The 22,487-nt window shown below is 42.6% G+C and overlaps 2 protein-coding genes and 1 long non-coding RNA gene across 6 annotated transcripts in view; 1 reads left to right on the plus strand and 2 right to left on the minus strand.

Moving 5' to 3' along the window:
• LOC131125256 (tensin-3-like) overlaps positions 1 to 3,782 on the plus strand; it is a 29,418-nt gene extending 25,636 nt beyond the window's left edge. For all 3 annotated transcript variants that reach the window (XM_058066614.1, XM_058066615.1, XM_058066616.1), the window contains 7 exons: positions 1,354 to 1,449; positions 2,278 to 2,355; positions 2,438 to 2,515; positions 2,723 to 2,891; positions 2,958 to 3,026; positions 3,166 to 3,195; positions 3,271 to 3,782. In XM_058066614.1, the coding sequence (XP_057922597.1) occupies positions 1,354 to 1,449; positions 2,278 to 2,355; positions 2,438 to 2,515; positions 2,723 to 2,891; positions 2,958 to 3,026; positions 3,166 to 3,195; positions 3,271 to 3,415 (665 nt within the window). In that variant the 3' untranslated portion in view covers positions 3,416 to 3,782. The remainder of the gene's footprint in view (positions 1 to 1,353; positions 1,450 to 2,277; positions 2,356 to 2,437; positions 2,516 to 2,722; positions 2,892 to 2,957; positions 3,027 to 3,165; positions 3,196 to 3,270) is intronic.
• On the minus strand, positions 1,026 to 19,685 carry LOC131125257 (uncharacterized). Of its 2 annotated transcripts, XR_009129002.1 has the most exons (7): positions 18,425 to 19,685; positions 15,383 to 16,239; positions 12,210 to 12,308; positions 11,366 to 12,138; positions 4,696 to 4,918; positions 2,740 to 2,875; positions 1,026 to 2,075 (listed from the first exon to the last, which is right to left on the minus strand). It is a non-coding gene; the product is annotated as an uncharacterized LOC131125257 (long non-coding RNA). The 2 variants fall into 2 exon arrangements; XR_009129001.1 differs by lacking the exons at positions 11,366 to 12,138; positions 12,210 to 12,308.
• Positions 19,686 to 20,535: 850 nt separating this feature from the next.
• Positions 20,536 to 22,112, minus strand: LOC131126305 (insulin-like growth factor-binding protein 1). The gene is made up of 4 exons (XM_058068672.1): positions 21,742 to 22,112; positions 21,560 to 21,678; positions 21,355 to 21,483; positions 20,536 to 21,270 (listed from the first exon to the last, which is right to left on the minus strand). Exons 1-4 carry the CDS (start codon positions 22,076 to 22,078, stop codon positions 21,145 to 21,147), a joined length of 711 nt encoding a protein of 236 aa, XP_057924655.1. The 5' UTR covers positions 22,079 to 22,112; the 3' UTR covers positions 20,536 to 21,144.
• Positions 22,113 to 22,487: the final 375 nt, after the last annotated feature.

Here is a 22,487-nt window from a genome sequence, read left to right on the forward strand (position 1 = left end):
AGTGATGGTGCCTTGTTTCACAATGGAAACACACCACTGGCGAGTACAGTGGTGACAAGGCCGGTCATATAGTTTCAAGAATGTAGTATCTAAAACTGTCACATTTTTTTTTTGTTAGTGTGTAAAAGTTTAAATAGAGCACATCCCTCTCAATAAAATGGACGCTCACTGATACTTCTAGCAGACTGAGGTAATAAATCAGCTCTGGAAAGTCAGTTTTGGAGCTTGTCAGTTCTTAAAGGGTTTCCCACAGCTTCTGGTCTTAAATGTGAACGAGGTTAAGCTCCTACACTTGACACATTGCCCCCCCAGAAATTATAATCCCCCTTAACAAGCAAAAAAAAAAATGCCGTCAAAGTATGTTACCAGGGATCAGTCTCCTGGTCACAGGGCCATCCTGGGAATCACTCCCATTGCATCATCTAGAGTTACAGTCCACTGTACTTGCCCGTCTACTGGAACCTGAGAGTCTGGTCTTCTCACACTGTACATCTCCTCTTGGGCGTCATTGCCATGAAGAAAAACAGACCGCTATTGCCAGATTGTCTCAGATGAACAGCTAATGTTTCAGCCTTTAAACAAAGGACATGCTCAGTCCAGAGGTCCTCTCCCACCCGGGGACTTCTCCTGGGAAGCTCCCTGTCCCACATAGAGAGGGACTATAAACGGCTGATTGTTGTTAGAGAAGGGTTATTTTTGGAAAGAAAACAACTCCTGTGGATACTAAAGCAAAGATTCTTTGGATATGTTTCAGTACGGAACAAAAGGAGGACTGAGAGCTGCATGTTATTGGATCTTTCTGGGGTCACCAGGAATGGGCATAACCTTTTTGTGAGCTTCATTCCTCACAGCACATAAATGCCAAAAAATGCACCAGCATATATTTTTGGCAACCGCTCATTTGAACACTCCCCACCCCCACACCTGTCCCTTTGTTCGCCTCCATCCTTTAGCAGTTTCAAGGGCACCTGTGGTGACATCATGACACTGCCCCCCCCCCCCCCCCCCCCGCTCTGCATTCTCTGCTTAGTTCATTGTAGTTCCTTATTAGTGTGAAACCCAACCCATCTTAAGGAGCAGGTCTTTCTCCAAGCCTTTGTATCCAAACATTCCTCAGCTCCTCCCGCCCCCTCCAAGGCGCTTCTGTGGAATCATAATCCCATTTATCTCACGAGCGGGAACGACTTTCAGTGTGTATTTTCTAACTCCTCAAGGCTGGGAAATTACACGGACGGCCTGCTCAGAGCGGTTGCAAAAGAGTTTGTTGACTAGAGGATAGTTCTGCTATTGTTGATTAATTAATCAACTTTGTTTTTGTGTATGTGTGTCTGTGTCTGTGTGTGTGTGTGACAGGCGGAGATCTTTCTAATGAATTAGTGCGCCACTTCCTGATTGAATGCACACAGAGGGGGGTTCGCTTGAAGGGTTGCCCCAATGAGCCTTATTTTGGTGAGTGACATCATCTGGGCCTTTTCATTTGAACTGCCAAGCGAACATCTTTATGCACAATACTGCCCTCTACAGCCCTCATGTATTATATTGTCATAAAACGTACTGTGCAAAAATCTTAGCCCACCTCTTGCTTTGTTGTTTTAGCAACAGAAGTTATTTTGACATAAAGCAGTAAATAGAAGCATGCAGGTAGCCAGAATACATACAAAATAGAATGTCGTTCAACATGCAACTTTGACAAATACAGCAGTTTAAGCACAAACGCTACTAAATAATAATGATGATGATAATAATAACAACGGCAATAAATTCCCTTTACTGCCTTTACTCTAACATGTAATGTCCTTCTGATGGACTTGTACCTGATCCTATCCATCCTGGTCACTCCCAATGAGAACCTCAGCATCCTCACTTCTGCTTCCTGTCTTTTCCACAGTGGTCCTGTCTCTAGACCGAACAACATGGCTGGTCTCACCACTGTTTTGTATACCTTTCCTTTCATTTTAGATGAAACTCTTCTATCACACATCACGTCTGACATTTTTCCCCACCTGTTCCATCCTGCCTGCACACGCTTGTTCACCTCCTTTTCACAATCTCCATTGTTCAGAGATTCGGGACCACTGTATGAATTGCAATAAAAAAAACACAGTGAGAGCAAATAACTTGAGAGAGCTATCGAAATCGACAGTAAATCATGATGATGCACATTTATATGATAATGCATTTATAATGGCTTGAGTTATGTAATATTGCACTATGTATGTGTGCACTATGTACTATTTTCTAAGCAATATGATGTTTAGTTTTGTGTTTTTTTTACAGGAAGTTTAACTGCACTGGTTTGCCAACATTCAATTACTCCCTTGGCTCTACCTTGCAAACTCATCATTCCAGACAGAGGTAACGTTTTATTTCTGTTTTGTGTTTTTAGGTTAAATTGTTAATATTTCGTGTTTGACATGATTGATATTGCTGCTTCTAGACCCACTAGAGGATGTTGTGGAGAACACCTCACAGTCAGTCACCAACTCTGCTGCAGAGCTCCTCAAACAAGGAGCAGGTAATGGACTTTCTAAGAGCACAAAGTGTATAACCTACAGCTGTAGTAATGGAATAAAGAGCAAAATAAAGTTATTACTAGACTAAAGTCATAATGTTAAGACACAACATAGCTTAAAGTTGAAATAAGCCAAATGACCCTTTGTCAACGGTATCACCAAAGGACTACAGAAGGAGATGTAAACAATCCTCATGTCTGTGTGTGCAGCTTGTAACGTGTGGTACCTAGGCTCGGTGGACATGGAGTCCCTGACGGGGGTCCAGGCGGTGCAGAAGGCCACCGGTATGACTCTGAGCTCTAATCCTCCTCCAATTTCCACGGTGGTACATTTCAAGGTGTCCTCACAGGGAATCACCCTCACTGACAACCAGAGGAAGTAGGTGTCATGCACACACAATGCAATTCTTCTTACAGGAGCTAACATCTTTAATCCGCTTTGTAGGCTTTTCTTCAGGAGGCATTACAACGTCAACACTGTTATATTTTGTGCTTTGGACCCTCAAGATAGAAAGTGAGTACTATGTCAAGATACATTATATACTTACTTAGTTAAAACAAATGAGCTTGTGTTAGATTCATGACATTATGCAAATGGAGCTAATATTGTGGTCCGTGATTAAAAATCTTTGTCTTGTGTTGATCGCAAACAGGTGGAAAAAGGATGGCTGTCTATCAGCAAAGTAAGAAAAACGACTAAATACAATGAAATGTCAATGCCAACACTGCTACTTACACTTTTCTCTGTTTGCACGTAGGATTTTTGGCTTTGTGGCCAGAAAAAGCGGCACTTCCATGGACAACGTGTGTCACCTGTTTGCAGAGCACGACCCTGAGCAACCGGCAAGTGCCATCGTCAATTTTGTGTCCAAGGTGATGATTGGCTCGCATAAGAGTAAGTGAGGAACCCCATACCCTGGAGAGACTGAGAACTGGAAATAGCAACGATAAAGATGGTAATGACCCTAATATTACCATGATAGTCTGCTGACAATGAACTTTTAATACTTCATTTATACTGAATTTACTTATTACCAATAATAAGCAGTCAGGGCATTACCATTGTTGATGAATGTCAATGTTTTTTTCTCTTGCTAAGTGTTTATAAGTTGCTTCCATGGCGTACTTGGCCTGCATATTTGATCTATGCAACATAAAAGTATATTTTTGTAAACCTACTTAAACATGTATAAGCATTTAAGTCTTTTTATTTAGTTGGATGTGAATGGGACCACTTTCAAGGAAAGTGTGTGTGTGTGTGTGTGTGTGTGTGTAAAAAGAGCAAAAAAGAGACAATTATTTTAATTAAACTCTATAATATATACTATTATATATGTCTATTCCTCCCCTGACATGAGCTGGTTACAAAAACGTGAACTTAAAACAGATTTGCCTGGGATCGTGAGCAATATACGAACAGAATTAAATTGTGGCCTTTTTATTTAATATTTAAAGGCAAATTTTAAAATAGTCCTATAAAAATGTTTTTAATAAATGTCATTATGATGTCTTAATACATTTTCAAAGATAAATCATATTTTTCCTTATTTTTCTCATGTTGTCTTGCCCTTAATGTTCTCTGGTGCCCTCTGGGGGAGGTGAGTCACACTTGCAATTGCACAAAAAAATGCCCCCCCACCTCCCACCCCCATATTCGTTTGTATATGATGCATTAAACTTGCTCTTGGAGGTATATTATCCCTTGTGTGTGGATGCTGTATAAGATATAACATTTATTTAATGTGCTTCCACCACAAAACGTAAAAACTGGCTCACATATCTGTACCTCATGTATGTGACCTGTGTCATCATTTCTTATTTGTATAATTGAATGTGTTTGATGTATTTTGTAAATAAACAATAAGCAACAACCCTCTTGTTGAGCATTTATTTTGTAAGTTCTATTCATCGCTCGCATCATAGTGAGTGTTTGCTGCAGTTCATTTTATTGCCGCCAGATGGTGACAGAAACAAAACTACAGGCAAGTTGTGAGGTTTTTTTTTGTGTGTGTGGGCCCGAAATTAATATTTTTTGGGCACATGAATGGCTCAGATGGGGGTATGCTGAAGCCTATCCCAGTTGACTTTGGGCAAGAGGTGGGGTAAAACTTGGACTGGAATATTGAATAACATTAATCATTATGAGGTGTGAAAGGAAAGACTCATTTATGAAGAGCGCTTACCGTCTGGGCAGGTTCTCTTCATGGTTGCTCGAGGGCCAGTGTAATAAGCTCTTCCTCCTCCTCCTTGTCCTTTCTAGTGTCTTTATGCAGGTGGTGAAGGCGAAGAATTCCCGGGGAGGGCAGGAAGAAGGAAGGAAGGAAGGAAGTGAAGTCTTGCAGGTGTGGCGACTGCAGAACCCAAACGGCTTATCTTCTTCTGTTATTTCAAATGCTGGAGAAAGTTCTGAAAAAAGGCCATTGTTAGACTAGTCTGGACTACAGTATATATCATATCATTTGTGTTACTTGTACTCCAATAATCCTAAGTATTGACCAGCAGATTAATGATTTCGAAGTGGTAATGACTAGAAAAATAGACAAGGGATTTATTTTACAAGTCTTAAACACTGTGTTGACATTCCTGGCTGGACTAAAAAGGAAGTCCCGTAAAATACAGTACAGGTCTGTGACTGAATAAACAAATAGCAGCCTTCCAGAAGAGTTGAAAATGATTATGTAAAAGACAATGCAGCCGAAGTCAAGGCAGCATAATAAAAAGGTTTCAGCAATGGACACAATTTGCAGTTTATAATGAAATATATAATTTATAATGTTTATAAAGAAACGGGGCTGCACGGCGGCCGTGTGGTTAGCGCGCAAACCTCACAGCTAGGAGACCAGGGTTCAATTCCACCCTCGGCCATCTCTCTGTGTGGAGTTTGGGTTTTCTCCGGGTACTCCGGTTTCCTCCCACATTCCAAAAACATGCTAGGTTAATTGGTGACTCCAAATTGTCCATAGGTATGAATGTGAGTGTGAATGGTTGTTTGTCTATATGTGCCCTGTGATTGGCTGGCGACCAGTCCAGGGTGCACCCCGCCTCTCGCCCGAAGACAGCTGGGATAGGCTCCAGCACCCCCGCGACCCTCGTGAGGAAAAAGCGGTAGAAAATGAATGAATGAATGAATAAAGAAACGGAAGTATATAAAACACACATTCTATTGTGGAGTTCATGACACAAAACAAAAGCTTATCCTCACTCAAAGTCAACTGGAATAGGCTCCAGCATACCCCCGCAACCCTAGTGAGGATAAGCGGCATAGAAAATGCATGGATGGATGGAAAGTTGCATCTCTGTGTAGCTTCAAATGCCACGGGGGAGCAAAATATCAGCTGACTGATGTCACATGACATCTACAAAGTGCCGTTTATGAGTAGTTGAATAATGTTACATACTGCACAATGGAATCAGAGTGCAAAAATAGAGCGCAACTGAAAATGCAATTAGAATTCGTCCACAATGTTGTCTACCGCAGCCACAGAAATCTCGACCACTTTTCTACTGACTGCTATTGACATTCAACAGTGATCACTCTGCTCTCACACAACCACGTTATACAACCCGCAGACCACCAGCGCTTGTAAAACAAATAGAGCGTTATAATAGGGTCTGCGTCTCCTCCGCCGACTCATTTAGTCTTTGTTTACCATAACTAATGGCATGTCTGTAACAATACTATCCAGCTACTCACTTACTGTATATTTTAAGCATATTATTGCTGCGAACATAGTCATAAATGAAGCTCTAATGAAAGGGGTACTTTGTGTGTGTTTCGCCACAATAATCCACGCGTGACTGACTGACTGACAGACAGACAGACTGGCTGGCTGCCTCAATGTATCACACGTGTGAGGAAACGTTCATACATGTGTAAAAACATGCTACTGCAGCTGAACCAGACAGAGAAATACAGACATGGGAAGTGATGTTGTCTGGGGGGGTGGGAGTGTGGGGGGTCCAAGGGTAGGTGATATTAAGCCTGATGCGAGAGGCATCACTTTCAGCCCACTTCCGAACACTCTATGACAGGGGTCTCAAACACGCGGCCCGCGGGCCAAATGTGGCCCGCAGGACACTAGTTTGAGGCCCCCGCCTTGATATGAAAGTTTAATGTTAGTGCGGCCCGCGCAAGTTTGATATGGATGCTGTATGGTATCATGTACCCAGAAAAAATTATTACGTTTGATTAAAGTTCATGTTAAAGGTTAAATAACTGTTAATAGTTATCCTCCCTATCCGTGTGGAAGTGGTAAGTTTTTGGCTATTTAAGTTTAAAGGAAATAACTTAGGCTACCGTTTAGGTCGCTAGCTCTCTAGTTAGCGAGTTAGCATGTGTGTCAAGACCCTGCAGTTGCGCAATATGTTGTAAATAAAAAGAGTATAAATGTGACTATACTTGTGTTTTGTCATGTCTACAGGGCTCTAATAATGCTTTGTTCATTTTAATCTGAAAAAAATAATTTGTCTACCCACCAACTATATGTGGTTTCTTAAGTTTTTATTATTTGCCGTTTTATTGTTGTTAGAGCAGGGAACTTACCAGACATGACATGTGATCTGTGATCTGTCTTGCCGCCCCACCCGTCTTGTCATGCTCCAACACACTTCCAGTACATACATTCATCGACTCAAATACTGCATTCAGGCTTTAATGTGAGGTAATTATCCAAAAATAAAAAATCATAGAGTAAATATACTGTATTACAGTAGTGTAATACTCAGTAGACAGCCAACACTGTATTGAAAAGGCCATTGTATAATGAAAGTTATATAATGATGTTATTTGTATGCCGAATTTGGCATACGGGTACTGTATCACATTAGTACATGCATGTGAATCTCCATGTACTGCCAGTAGTACACAGCTCAACAACCAATGAAAACATGGTTTGTGATATTCAGTCACTTCTTCTTTCTCTTTGGGCTTTTCCCTTCAGGGGTCGCCACAGCAATTCAATCTCCTCCATCCAACCCTGTCTTCTGAATCTGTCTCTCTCACACCAACTACCTCCAATGTCCTCCTTCACTACATCCATAAATACGTATATATATATTGAATAATAATAATATATTCACTATCTCTCCTCTGGACATGTCCCAACCATCTCAGTCTGGCCTCTCTGACTTTATCTCCAAGGCCTCTAACATGTAATGTCCTTCTGATGTACTCGTTCCTGATCCTATCCATCCTGGTCAATCCCAATGACAACCTCAGCATCAGAACAACCTCAGAACAAAAATGAGCTCCAAACAAATTGCATTGCTTGTTTGATTTATAAACACAATGTCGCTGTGGTAAATAAATTGCATTTGTAGTCCGAAAACCAGAAGCCAGGCGAATAACAGCGAGATAGCAAGTTGCTGCCGATGTAAAGTACAGCAAGTGACAGCGAGGCAAAGTGTCTAAACATAAAATGCAAGAATACTTGAGCGGTAATACGATTGATAAGGGAGTGCTCCAACACGCTGGCATCGATGGGCGTAGCCTTCATCAAGCTGTCAAACTGAAGCCATTTCAGGTGGCAATAAGGGACAAAGCATCCCTTGTTGGATCAATATGAGCTTTTAGTTGGCAACCCTACATGGCACATGAAACATAAATCCGCTGATATTGGTCAGTGGCCAATCAATCAGAACATCCTTAATTAATATATTTTTCATGTTATCATAATTCATTCAAGACGTGCCTTCCCTGACCGCACGTCACTGCAGAAACTCCATTGTTTATGTGAAGCTTGCAGTTATGGATCGGTACAGTCCCAAGACTTGCAAAATCCATCTGGATGCATCATTAGCATGCAATTGGGGTGCATGAATGATGTAAAAAAAATCAACATAAAGGCGTTATTGAGTTGACTGCATTATACGGTGCCTGTGTGGTTTATTGAGACTGGCCCACACCCAATAGCAAGGTTATATTTAGTGCCACCTGCCTGGCCAAATAGTACTAAAACACTGTAAAATTGCTCCAGATTAAAATGTGTCAACTGCTTTGACAGCAGGTTTATGTTAAGCCCATGTACAGTAATATCCTGTGTGCAAAATTCTTCACACTCCCTCTTTATTGAGTGGCTGCTCAGCGGGATGACATTCCTGCAAGAAGTGGCCCGACGCTCGCTTGCTCGCTGCTGCTATGCTGAATATGTGCAGGTGGCTCAGAAACCCCCTTATGAGGAAAATGAGTTTTTTTTTCTTCCCCACTCTCTTTTCCTGAGTATGGAACGAATGTTTGGCATTCCGAGGAGAAGCACTGTGCTGTAGAACCTCCTTGTTAAGAGGCATGCCAGGCCTCGTTTGACATAAGGAAGCAACAAGTGACTTTTACTAGTATTTTCTTGAACTGTAAACACTCATAGACGTCATTAAGTTGGAATGTCTCTTGTGTGCGTTCCTACAGTAAAGTATGCTCATAAATAAGCAGAACAGGACCAAATAGATACTGTAGATACAAATAGATACTGTATGTGCTTAGTAAAAATAATTAATTCATGCATTCATTCATTTTCTACCGCTTTTTCCTCACGAGGGTCGCGGCGGGTGCTGGAGCCTATCCCAGCTGTCTTTGGGCGAGAGGCGGGGTACCAGCCAATCACATGGCACATATAGACAAACAACCATTCACACTCACATTCATACCTATGGACAATTTGGAGTCGCCAATTAACCTAGCATGTTTTTGGAATGTGGGAGGAAACCGGAGTACCCGGAGAAAACCCACGCATGCACGGGGAGAACATGCAAACTCCACACAGATGGCCGAGGGTGGAATCAAACCCTGGTCCTCCTAGCTGTGAGGTCTGCGTGCTAACCACTTAACCGCTGTGCCGCCTAGTTAAAAATAATAATAAACAATAAAAGTAATGGTCCCATTTTTCATAAGCAGGGTGACATGGACCACTTTAGTCAATGACACTTTGGATCAGGGGTCTCAAACACGCGGCCCGCGGGCCAAATGTGGCCCGCAGGACACTAGTTTGAGGCCCCCGACTTGATATGAAAGTTTAATGTTAGTGCGGCCTGCGCAAGTTTGATATGGATGCTGTATGGTATCATGTACCCAGAAAAAATTATTACGTTTGATTAATGTTCATGTTAAAGGTTAAATAACTGTTAATAGTTATCCTCCCTGTCCGTGTGGAAGTGGTAAGTTTTTGGCTTTTTAAGTTTAAAGGAAATAACTTGAAGGCTACCATTTAGGTTGCTAGCTCTCTAGTTTGCGAGTTAGCATGTGTCTCAAGACCCTGCAGTTGCGCAATATGTTGTAAATAAAAAAAAAGAGTATAAATGTGACTATAGTTGTGTTTTGTCAAGTCTACAGGGCTCTAATAATGCTTTGTTAATTTTAATCTGAAAAAAAGAATTTGTCTACCCACCAACTATATGTGGTTTCTTAAGTTTTTATTATTTGCCGTTTTATTATTATTAAGGAGTGTCACAGTGGGACACTCTGACCCTCCTTTTCCTCATTCAATGCCTTCACCACTAGACCCCCCGGGATTCATCTCCACTTCCTTTACCCTTACCCGATTCAAGTCTTGTGTTCATGTTGTAAAATGTGCTTACTTGTGCTTATGTATGCTGAGGTTTTATTTAACAGCCCCACGCTGTACTCCCCTATAGGAGCTTAGTTTGGAATTGTCTTTTTCTTCCTCTTCCTCCTCCATCGCCCAGTCTTATTGTATATGTATATGCTGCATATGTATGGGCGGGTGATTGCACATTTTCGCTTGCACCTCTCTATGAGTGACAACTAGGGCTGTTCTATTGTGAGGCCCATTGTTGTAACATTAATCGACAAACAATTCATCCAACTCATGTCCCAACATGATGCATGTTGTACACAATTCCTGGAAGCTAAAAATTCCGATAGGGCCGGTATACTCATCATTCATTGACTAATGTTTACATTTCTTTGATGATCTGAAACAAGTGATAAAAATGAGGAATCGGCATGGGGGAAACACCATTGTAAATGTTTCTGCAGCATTATATTACTGGTGACATACAAAGAAACAGAAACTACCAGGCAACCATGATCCAACACAGTGCACTCACTGAGTACACACAGCAGATAAGAATCCTCTTAGATTTTTGCACTGTATTTCATCAGAAAAAGTCCAGATTCCACAATTTTTACTTAAGTTTATGTTAAAATGTTTGGAATCACAATATAAAAATATTAATATTTACTTAATGTAAGTATTAGTATTATTTTTTTTAATTTTTTCATCATCAAGGCAAATAGTGGTAAATCAATCCTCAATCCATTTAACACATAATAATTATCATCCTATGATTTTCTAAAAATGACTCTAAAATGCATATTAAAATAAAAATTCAGTCACCCCAGATATGAGTTGCAGACAACAAAGAGTCATTGAACTCATTACTCATTCAGATACACACACTTGGTGCCCCCTATAGGTTGATCTTTGCTATTGCTTGTATGTGGGCTCCTCAATCAAACACTGAAGGAAAACATGCACTGTATTCATAGGACTTTTTGCTGTTGTTTTTCAGGGAAATTATGTAATGAAATGATGTAACAATTATGTTATTTAGGTATGCGACAAAATGGCAAATACCAGTGGATAAAGTCTAAGTAGATTAAAATTATTGGAAATAATACAATAAAAGTAATAAAGTGCAATCAGTGGATATGCACAATGGTGGACTGGGAAAAAAAAACTGGCCTTTTTGGTTCAGACTGGCCCACTACAATCCGAGGCAACACACCCCATTGATGTACTGTACATAAAAAAAACATGCACCCTTAATAACACAGCTGTACTGAACAAGATCCGTTTATATTCTACAAACTTGAATCTATAAATGATATTGAAATCATACCTGGGTGGTAATGATGGCGTCTCTTATGCTACTACGCCGTACTATGTTTGCAATTTATTATGTTAAATAAAGTTATAAACAGTCACGCGAGCCAATCACATGTTAGCAAAAAACTGCAAAGCCAATCAATGAGCTTGTAGGCGGGCAATAAGAAAACATACTTTTAAAACTTGAGCGGCCATTTTCCGCCTGGTCCTAGTGCTCGGAATGTCTATTTTCAATTAATATAACGTAACGTTGCAAGGCGCGGTCATAAATACATAAATAAATAAGTGGCCGTCCATCAGCCTCATTTTCGTCCCACTGGGAAAACTCCCGGTACTCCCGATGGCCAATCCACCCCTGGTGGACCACAGGTTCCGCGGGGGGAGTGACTACAGTCACCAGGGTCTATATATTGAGATGTTTTGGCTTTAGGTGAATGAGAAAAGAAGAAGAAGAAGAAGTTAGCATATCGAGGATTATTCCCTCCACACGCCACAATCATGGATTCATGCTTCCGTGCACTTTGCATGACTTTTGTCCTGGCGTCTTTTACCCGGAGGTCAGGTGCGCTCGGTCCGGTGATCAGGTGCGAGCCCTGCGATGATGGAGCGCGCCTGTCGTGCAAACCTCTGCCCAAGGACTGCGCGGAGAAGGTCCGCGAGCCGGGCTGCGGGTGCTGCCTGACTTGCGCGCTCAGCTTCGGCCAGCCGTGCGGCGTGTATACGGGCAGATGTGGCTCCGGGCTGTCATGCCAGCATCAGCCCGGGGAGACGAGACCTCTGCAGGCTCTGCTGGAGGGACGAGGGATTTGTGCAAATGCCACAACAACAACGACCGCGACGATGAGTAAAAGACTCACGGAGAGACCATCGGCTCCTGTCAATGAACTTCCAGGTATGTGTGCACCTTGATTTTGCATGCTTGATCCACATAGTAGAGTGCATTGAGGGCTTTGGAACTGCATACAAATGAGCACAGAGTGTCTTTATGGCTCATAGTGGACCTTTATAAGTTTCTAATTGAGTGTTGGAGGCAGGAGGGAATATCTTCTAAATATAGCACATTAGAGTGGCACAAACCATTAAATATGGTCTATGTATACGACAGTAATGGTGCAATCAATTATATGATGTAAATATAGTACATTGGAGGTGCACGGACCATCAACTATTGTGTAGCCGTGTAGAGACTATTCAACATGGTCTACATATACTACATTAATGGTACACGGTTTCTAAATGTAGTACATTAGAGGTGCACAGACCATTAAATATGGTCTAAGTATACTATGTCAATGGTGCACACACCAATAAATATGATTTAGTACAATGAAGGTGCACGGACCATGCATTAAATATGGGCCAGCGGTGCACAGACCATTAAATATTGTCTAAGTATACTATGTCAATGGTGCACACACCAATAAATATGATTTAGTACAATGAAGGTGCACGGACCATGCATTAAATATGGGCCAGCGGTGCACAGACCATTAAATATCGTCTAAGTATACTATGTCAATGGTGCACACACCAATAAATATGATTTAGTACAATGAAGGTGCACGGACCATGCATTAAATATGGGCCAGCGGTGCACAGACCATTCAATATTGTACAGTACTGTCAATAAATATGGTGTAAATGCAGTACATTAGAGGTGCACAGATGATTAATTACGGTCTCAAATTGCACAGACCATTGAATATGATGTAAATACAATACATTAGAGATGCACAGTATATAGTATTAAGGTGCAGAAACTATTCAATGTGGTCTAAATGAAGTACAATAGAAATGCACAGATCAATAAATATGATCTGGAGATGCACAGACTATTCATTATGGTCTAAAAGTACAGATCTCCAGACATGCAAACCACTAGACCACCGTACAGCCCAGACCATTAAATATGATTTAAATAAGGTACATTACACTCTAAATATAGTACATGAGAGGTCCATGTATTCTCCGCCATTTGTATATATTAGTACATGTATAGCAGTAATTGGCTTCCAAGTGCTGCATAATGACCAAACCACATGTTCTGGACAGAGATGACTGAGGCTCAGGATGAGGAGCGTAACTCCACTGGCCTCCAGAAGACCCACAGCGGCATCCACAGACCTGTGGGACCCACGAGACCTCTGCTTCACCCCTTCATCGCTTCTGCCAAGGCCGAAATCCTCCGGCGGGAGCAGCAGAAGAGAACAAGAAGCTTTAAAATGGAGGTTCCAGGACCACTCATGACAGACCAACAGAACTTCTCCCTGGAGATCAAACCGGAGCCTGAGTATGTAAGTACCACAACCAATATTTTCCTTCCTTCGGAGCACGCAGTTGGAATGTTTTTCCTCTCTCTGTGCTTTGGTGTTTTTCTCTTCCTGCGGGTGATGAAATGTTTTGGGGGGAACCGTTGCTGAAGGTTGGCAGGCCTCATGACCAATAGAATGGCACGGCAGCAGTGAGCGGGGACCGTGGCTCTGCGGTTGACCTGGGTCAGGCGGTTGTTTGGCCACAAGGCGTCCGCGTGCCGGCTGCACCTAGAGCCAACGGATGATGGATTGGCCGGTGTGAGTGGCGGTTGGGAAGCCCTGCTACTATTTTCATCCATTCTTTGGCCACTACTAGTGCTGGGCTTTGGCTGCATGGACGCTTTGATTAGCGAGCGGAGTGTTTGGATTTTAGGACAAAGCTTTTTGGCTCAGCCTTTAAGCTTCACCCAATCCCACATCCAGCCATTCATCCATCAATGTCCTCTTCCGCTTATCCTGTTCGGGGTTGTGGGGAGCTAGAGGCTATTCCGGCAGACTTCAGCCGAAAGGTAGACTACACCCTGGACTGTTCACAAGTCGACCACAGAGCCCATTCAGGGTTCTATAACATCAAATGGTACGAGCGATACAATTCAGATTTCTCCAAATGTGGATGAGGATCGGATATGAAATCATTATATCATAAAATCTGACTGGAAATGGATATCATGAAATATTGTGTAAATATTAGGGCTTCCTAATGATTAAAAACCTGTAGTCCCTTCATCATCAGAACAACACTTCAACGACAATATCACAACGGGACTATAATTCACTGCATAAAATACACTCAAAACAAATGAATATAACTGGTGATTAATCATTCATTCATTCATTTTCTAGCGCTTTTTCCTCACGAGGGTCGCAGGGGTGCTGGAGCCTATCCCAGCTGTCTTTGGGCAAGAGGCTGGCTACACCCTGGACTGGTCGCCAGCCAATCACAGGGCACATATAGACAAACAACCATTCACACTCACAAATGGTGATTAATCATGATTAATTACATTACAAAATTGTATTGATTTGACAGCCCTCTTATGCAAGGGGACCTCTTATGCAAATTTTTGGGCACATTCGGCCACATGTATTGAGTTGTGGACTCTTATAGAGCAGCTACACACAATAACCCGCACAGAAAGCTGTGTAGATCTTCCAGAATCTGCACCTATTCCAGCTGGATTTCCTTGGCTTTCCAAAACAGTCTTTTTAATTTATTCCACCCATGGCCCGACTCCAGGCACGCCCACTCCGCTGTGATTGGTCGTAGTCCCAAGCTCTCCCAAGTACTTCCGAACTGCTGCCGAACCCCATTTTCTAATTATGTTGGTATAGGGGTTAATAATGAATTAATAAACCCTTTGGAAAGCTACTTGAAAAGTTGATAAAGAAGCTACTGGTTGGAGATCCCAACTTACCATGAATCAACTCAAAGAGTGGTAATATAGGTCTGTGTTGACTGCGAGCAGACAAATCTGGCACAACATTGGTAGTCGAAATGTGGTCATTACATGTTTTTTTGCGGGAATACCTGTGTTTAAAAGAACTAGATCCACCTATTGTGGTGAAGAAGGCTATTAGTAACTCCAGACATCAGTGAGCTTGTAATTTGCATGCATGCAGGTAAGACGCTCCTTGTATGCACACTCTATAATGCTACACAGACAACCGCTTAAAAATAAACACAGTTAGGTCATTGATAAAGGAAACTGGTTACTTACAGCTTGCGCTTCTAACTCTTCAACATGACCAAGGAACGTTGGAAAGGCATCGGGCTTCAGCAACAGTTCGGCAGAGAGTCCAGCTTCGCCCATGCTCACAAAACAGTCGTATATTTTTCACTTCACCTGGAATCTGCAACTCCAACCACTTCTGCCTGATGCTTGGCAAGTTAGCGTTCCCTCAGAGATGGAAAAACCTGGAAACCATTGCTTCATGTTAGCGGAGTTAGGCGTGTTAGGCTTACAACTTGTACCTGGGTGTGCCCATTCAGCCAGTGACTTTTCACAGGGCTCACAGTGATGTCACAGTGAGCCAGTGTTAGAAAAAAAGTCTCTGAAACTAGGCTTACAGAGCCATCCCAAATTTCTTTCAGGAGTCCAAATGCGCAAACCTCATTATCCGGAACTTTGGCATCATTTCACATCATAAAACAACATTTATAAGTCAGAAAAAGTTAATAGTGCATTCCAGGTGCATGTAAATATGCTAGTAGGAGAGGTGTGAAGATTTATGTTTGTTTTGTTGTTGCCCAATATTTACATTAGGGTTGTTGTTAACATGCATTTGGGGTTTTTTGCAGATTGCTTTGGATGTTCAGTGAAGTCATACAGATATGAAACACTTGTATAATGTACACAATAAAAATAACCAGATATAGGCACTAAATTGGAACGGCGAACACAACAAATGTGGCGAGCTGCATATTGAGAGAATGAAAGGTAAGCGCTTATCTGCTTCTCCATCATGCGCAGGGTCCCTGTCGACGAGAGATCGTGAGCATTCTCAGCAGCCTGAAGATTACAGACACTCTCAATCCCAGAGGCTTCCGCATACCAAACTGTGACAAGAAGGGCTTCTATAAGAAAAAACAGGTAGGAAGCATATGAACATTCAGAGAAGCAAGAACTTGTCACAAAAATATGAAAAACACTGTCATGTGTTTGCAACGCAATGCCGTTTTGTAAAGAAACGCTACCACTGCTATCTGAATCCATCTATAAACAGGACCCTAAGACAGGAGTCTCAAACTCAATTTACTTGGGGGCCACTGGAGCTAGGGTCTGGGTGAGACTGGGCCGCATCAGGTTTTCCAAAAAAAAAACAAAAAAACGCATTTATTAAAAAACAATTTTTTTTTTAACTTTGGTTCCAATTTTCTACCAGAAAAGCTCTGATAAAACATTTCACTGTTCTCAAATATCTTACTTTTTATTTTTCTACACAAAATAAGATGAAAATAAATAAACAAATCAAGAATAAAGAAAATCAATCAATCAGTAATAAATAAATATAATCATAACAATAAATATGTTGGTGCACGCCGCTGGTGGGTAGACAAATTATTTTTTTCAGATTAAAATGAACAAAGCATTATTAGAGCCCTGTAGACATGACAAAACACGACTATAGTCACATTTATACTCTTTTTATTTACAACATATTGCGCAACTGCAGGGTCTTGAGACACATGCTAACTCGCAAACTAGAGAGCTAGCGACCTAAGTGGTAGCCTTCAAGTTATTTCCTTTAAACTTAAATAGCCCAAAACGTACCACTTCCACACAGATAGGGAGGATAACTATTAACAGTTATTTAACCTTTAGCATGAACATTAATCAAACGTAATATTTTTTTCTGGGTACATGATACCATACAGCATACATATCAAACTTGCGCGGGCCGCACTAACATTAAACTTTCATATCAAGGCGGGGGCCTCAAACTAGTGTCCTGCGGGCCACATTTGGCCCGCGGGCCGCGTGTTTGAGACCCCTGCCCTAAGATATGGTATTTTCCAAAGAAAGCGTCAGTGTCTCGCCTCGTGCACGCTACATGAATAAAGATTCAGTGCAGTGACTCAAACTGCGGGCCTCCTGCAGCCCCAATTATAGACGTGAATCTGTCCTCCTGTGTTCATCGGTAGTTATTAGAGCCTCATCACTGCACCACCATACCAAGTGAGGTAGACCCCTAGCCACACTGGCACTGCAGACACTGAACCACAGGGCCCAAACCCTCAGTGGCGCTGCCTGGCTCAGGATTACGCCGGGGAACCTTTTCCAGCGAGACAGATGTCAAGGTGGCTGCCGGCACCCGACGTACTCACCCCATAATTGCTGGACTTTTGAGAAGCGAAGGCCCAGAAATAGAGTTGCAGCCATCTCACCCCCCCCTTCTCTCCCCTCCTGCATCCCTCTGTAATAAATGAGCGGTTCTGACGCGTTCATATGGAGGCACTTAAGGCGCCAGTGCACTGCATGGCTTTTCTTATTACATAGCGCTGCCTCCTGCTTAATGGACATGTTCTCCTTTGACCCGCAATCATCTCATAAGCAGCCACACAAACACCAGGCTCATTGTCATTGTTTATGTAGAGTGGACGCAGCGTACTGTTCAGCGGCCCTTAGGGTGCTTCAAGGAGTGGCTGACTTTTCATGTGGGCCAATCTAATTTGGACACGTGATCCCTTAATAGCATTAAATGTCTCCTTGGTGAGTTGCATTTTTCTTCCTCCAATCTCTTGCAAAACATTTCTTGTTGCGATGTGTGTGTTACAAAAGAGGATTATACGGGATGCTGATCAGCGCCCTTCTCCCTTGAAACCAATGGCTGCATGTTTTACTAGAGCCAAGGTTGACCTTTAGTAAAATTGGCAGTAAAATAACAGCCCTCGGGTAGCTCCACACAGACTCTGTAAGTCATTTGTAGTACCCATAATTTGGAGCCGTGGGGTATAATCAGCAACAGATGATTCGTGCTGCCACCAGCTCCTGAAAATAGATCTCGGTTCTCAGTTGTTCACGAACGTCCCTAAGCAAATATTTGAGCAGGTTTCTGTTTACCTTTAAGGCCTCTATATGTGTGCGTAACAGGAGGTAGACCATAAAAGTAGCTGAAAATACCACAGCACGGCCAAGGCTGCGTCCACTCTGCACAGTCCGCCTATTAATGCCCGTTAACTATCGCTGTTCTCCTTCATTGACTAAAGTGGCCCGCTAGCCATAATGCTGCACATTCAAGTTTCTGCACATTTGGTCCACCTTTTTTTGTCCCTCCTCTTCACTTCCAGTGTCGTCCATCCAAGGGCAGAAAGCGAGGCTTCTGTTGGTGTGTGGACAAATACGGGCAGCCTTTGCCAGGTTTTGATGGGAAGGAACGAGGAGTCGCCCGGTACTACCACTCAGAGAGCCAATAGGAGCCAGACAGGCGGGGTTGTTTGCCAGCGAGAAAGATCTGTAAACAACCACGGACACTGAGGATATTGGAAGAGAGGTCAAGATGGTTCAGCCGATATATGGATGTTTGCTATTTCTATCTGCGGAACCTTTTTTTTTTTTTTTTTTGGAAGGAGATGGATTCTTAACAAACTCTTCTGACAAAGACTCACCTGGAGTACTTTATCTCCAAAGCTGAGAGCTGATGAGATGCACATTATTATTATTATGCACATTCATTCCTTCAGTGTAGGTTTTACTACTTTGTTTCTCCTTTCCAGGAGTGCTTCCTGCAGGGAATGCTCCTCAGGTGAGTGTGCAGCTCAAACATGAAATACATCATCATCAGTCAGCAGGGCCATTTCTTATGAAGTAATACTTACGTCTTTACGTCAAGGGTCCCCGAACTGTGGCTCAGGACCTAAAATGGGTTGCAAGTCACATTTTGTGGGTCACTATGGAAAAAAAAAAAGGCTTCTCAGCAGCTTTGGGACTCGTGTTTGTTGTAATAGAATGTCTCAAGTGTGCTCTGTTATTAGTTTATGTACAGTATATGTTGATGTTTTGGCAATTTCTTAATGTTTTAAGTTGAAAAAGTCTGGGAAGCCCTGCTTTGTCAATAAGTAGTTGGCATCTACAACATAATGCAAGCCTCAAATGTCTATTTTTACTTAATAAAGGCACTATAAAATGATCAAACAATACTGTGTCAGTCAGGGTTTCCCAAACTGTGGCTTAGGATGCCAAAATGGGTCATTGCTCAACTTTTTTAAGGTCATTCAAAAAGACAAATTCTATGGGATCTATGATCATTGTCATTTAACGCTGCAGCATTAGTTTATGTACAGTATCTATATTGTATCTACAGTAACTGAATGAGATTTGGAGGAGTGGCATTAATGGCGGTCTCTCATGATTTGTGCTATAAGCTAGCTATCAACAATTAGCAGTCGTGGCCGAGCAGTGTAAGTGTGTGGGATATATACAGTAGTACATTTCTATGCTAGCTCCCCCTCACCATGAGAGACAGCAAACTTAACCTCACGAGGGTGGCGGTGGTGCTGGAGCCTATGGACTGGCTCCTGGACTGGTCGCCAGCCAATCACAGGGCACATATAGACAAACAACCATTCACACTCACATTCATACCTATGTACAATTTGGAGTCGGCAATTAACCTAGCATGTTTTTGGAATGTGGGAGGAAACCGGAGTACCCGGAGAAAACCCACACATGCACGGGGGAACATGTAAACTCCACACAGAGATGGCCGAGGGTGGAATTGAACTCTGGTCTCCTGGCTGAGAGGCCTGGGCGCTAACCACTCGACTGCTGTGCAGCCCGCATTCATTAATACTTTTTATATAATCTACCGTCTTGAGAATGCTTCTGACATACTACTACATTAGCTACACTAGCAATTTTTGGCTTTTGGGTGAAATTTCAGTATGAACCTAATCTTCTGAATTTAAGTTGACCTTCTCTGAATATTGAAATAATCATCTCTGTGTGGAGTTTGCATGTTCTCCCTGTGCGTGTGTGGTTTGTTTTTTTTTTTCCTCGGGTGCTTTTTGGTTTCTTCCCACATTCCAAAAACATGCTAGGTTAATTGGCGACTCCAAATTGTCCATAGGTATGAATGTGAGTGTGAATGGTTATTTGTCTATATGTGCCCAGTGATTGGCTGGCGACCAGTCCAGGGTGTACCCCACCTATCGCACGAAGACAGCTGGGATAGGCTCCAGCATACCCCCTCAACCCTTGTGAGGATAATGTGACCAGTTGTGAAGTTCGTAGTTAAGACCTTGCAAGTAGTGCACATTTCACTTCATACTACAATAGCTGTACCCTTCCCAGTTGAACCTTTTCTTCCATCTGTTGTGTTATCTTATTTGATTCTACAGGTATGATGGAAAAACAACAATAATCACCCAAAATGTTTGCACAATATTGTATATTATACGTACATTCAAACAATGCAATCCAGCAGATGGCTCAGCTATCAACAACAAAAGCATATTAACACAAGAATGAATGATAATAAATATTAGAATGTTGGAAAAGTTAATAAAAAACCCAGCAGAGGTGATCTGAGGTAGACAAATGTAAAAAGAGGCCATGTCAGAAGAAGCTGGGAAGCAGCTTGGATGAGCCCTGATTTGTTTGCATTTGGCCGACGTGCACATACTTGCGGCCCTCCAAGTATCCCCCATTGAGGAAATGAAGATGCATTCAGACAATGTCAACATGTTGCATGAATGAGCGGCTGTGTTGTTTGGTTGTGGCGGGGCACCGCCGAACTCCAGATTTGAAAGAAAGAAAAAAAAAAAAAACCCTGAAATGAGCTTGGCAGGGCTGTGGAGCTGTGGTTTTTTGAGGAATGGAGTTATTTAGTCAGGAATACAAATGTATACAGTGCTGCCCTATTTACAATTGACGAAAAAAAAAAAAAACACGGGAAAGCTTATAAAAATAAAAATGCTGTTTAGAATATACAAGTAATGAATAAATATATCTTGGTATATAAAATAATTTACAACTACTTGTTAGTAAGTGACTTCCTGGTGGCACTCTGTGTCACCAGGAAGCTCACTCGCTCTAGGGATAACCTTTCCGTTCCACGAGGAGACGCACCAGCAGCGAGCGGGCGGTCCAACCAGCGATGACTCACACTGAGGATGGAGAAACAGAGGAGGTTAGTGACGGGCAGATGGACCGCACTGGAATGTTCTTGAGGGACGGAGGGAGGGCCTCACCTGCTTGGCCTTGTAGAAGCCGTGCTTGTCGCAGTTTGGGAGGTAGAAAGTGGTAAACGTCTCTCCGAGGTCCTGCTGGGAGCTGGCGATTGCCTCCAGAGCGGCGTGCAACTCAATGTGGCACGGACCCTGTGCAGAGGTGGCAAGTGAGGATAATCCAAATGAAAATTGATGAAAATTGCATTTGTGTAGTTTTTTCCCTCACCTGCTGGACCAGTTTGTTCCGAATTTCATTCACTTTGGCCCTGAAGCTCTCATGTGCCTCTGCAGTGTCTCCCAGGAGGTACTGCAGGGAGCTGTGGTCCGGGACCCCTTCAGTGTCCTCTAAACACACAAAAAGCATTCAATCATTCATCATATTAACTGAGGTCAAGATGCTGAGACTACCTTGGGTCAGATCCTCAGTGCAGACTCCCTGGCCCCGTGTTAAAGCATGCAGAGGCCTAGCTTCCCCGGGTCGGGGCATGCAGCGTAGTCCGTTAGCACAGTGGGCCGTGTACACGCCACAGGAGCTCCCACTCTCCAGGGCGCACGCCATGCAGCAGCCACAGCCGGGCTCCCTCAGCACCTGCCCGCAGTTGGCTGGAATAGCGGGACACTCGTTTAGTTTCTCCTGGGTGCATGGGGCACAGCGGATGGGCTCCGGTCCAACTACTGGGGACGACCTCGCCACCGCTGCCATGATGGCCAGCAACAGCAGCATCTTCTTGTATAATGAACACATCTTTGTTACTTTTTCTGCTGGTCGATCCAGCGTGCAGCCTTATTTATACATCAGCCTGGCCTCCATGGAGGGGTTTAATGATTGACAGGTTGCCTACAGAAGTGGATTGACCCCGCTTGACGTGCGTGGCTACAGGTTCACAAGGTCTGCGGTCAATATTGACTTTGGAACAAAGCGATTGGAGAGCAAAACAAGCTTGTTTGGGGCAGCTACTGACTCACTGATGATGCCTGTTTCTTTAAGAACACAATAATAATCATGTTTGCCTAATCAATTCAGTGTTTTTTAACCATGTTTTGACACCAAAACCTTATTTTCTCCTTCAGTCTATTTACTTCAGGTTCATCTTATCAGGGAGATAAACTTTTTTTTTTTTTTTTTTTTTTTAAGAATTGCATAACTCCCACCC

The sequence above is a fragment of the Doryrhamphus excisus genome, chromosome 3 (genome assembly GCF_030265055.1).
Source record: "Doryrhamphus excisus isolate RoL2022-K1 chromosome 3, RoL_Dexc_1.0, whole genome shotgun sequence".
NCBI lineage: Eukaryota > Metazoa > Chordata > Actinopteri > Syngnathiformes > Syngnathidae > Doryrhamphus > Doryrhamphus excisus.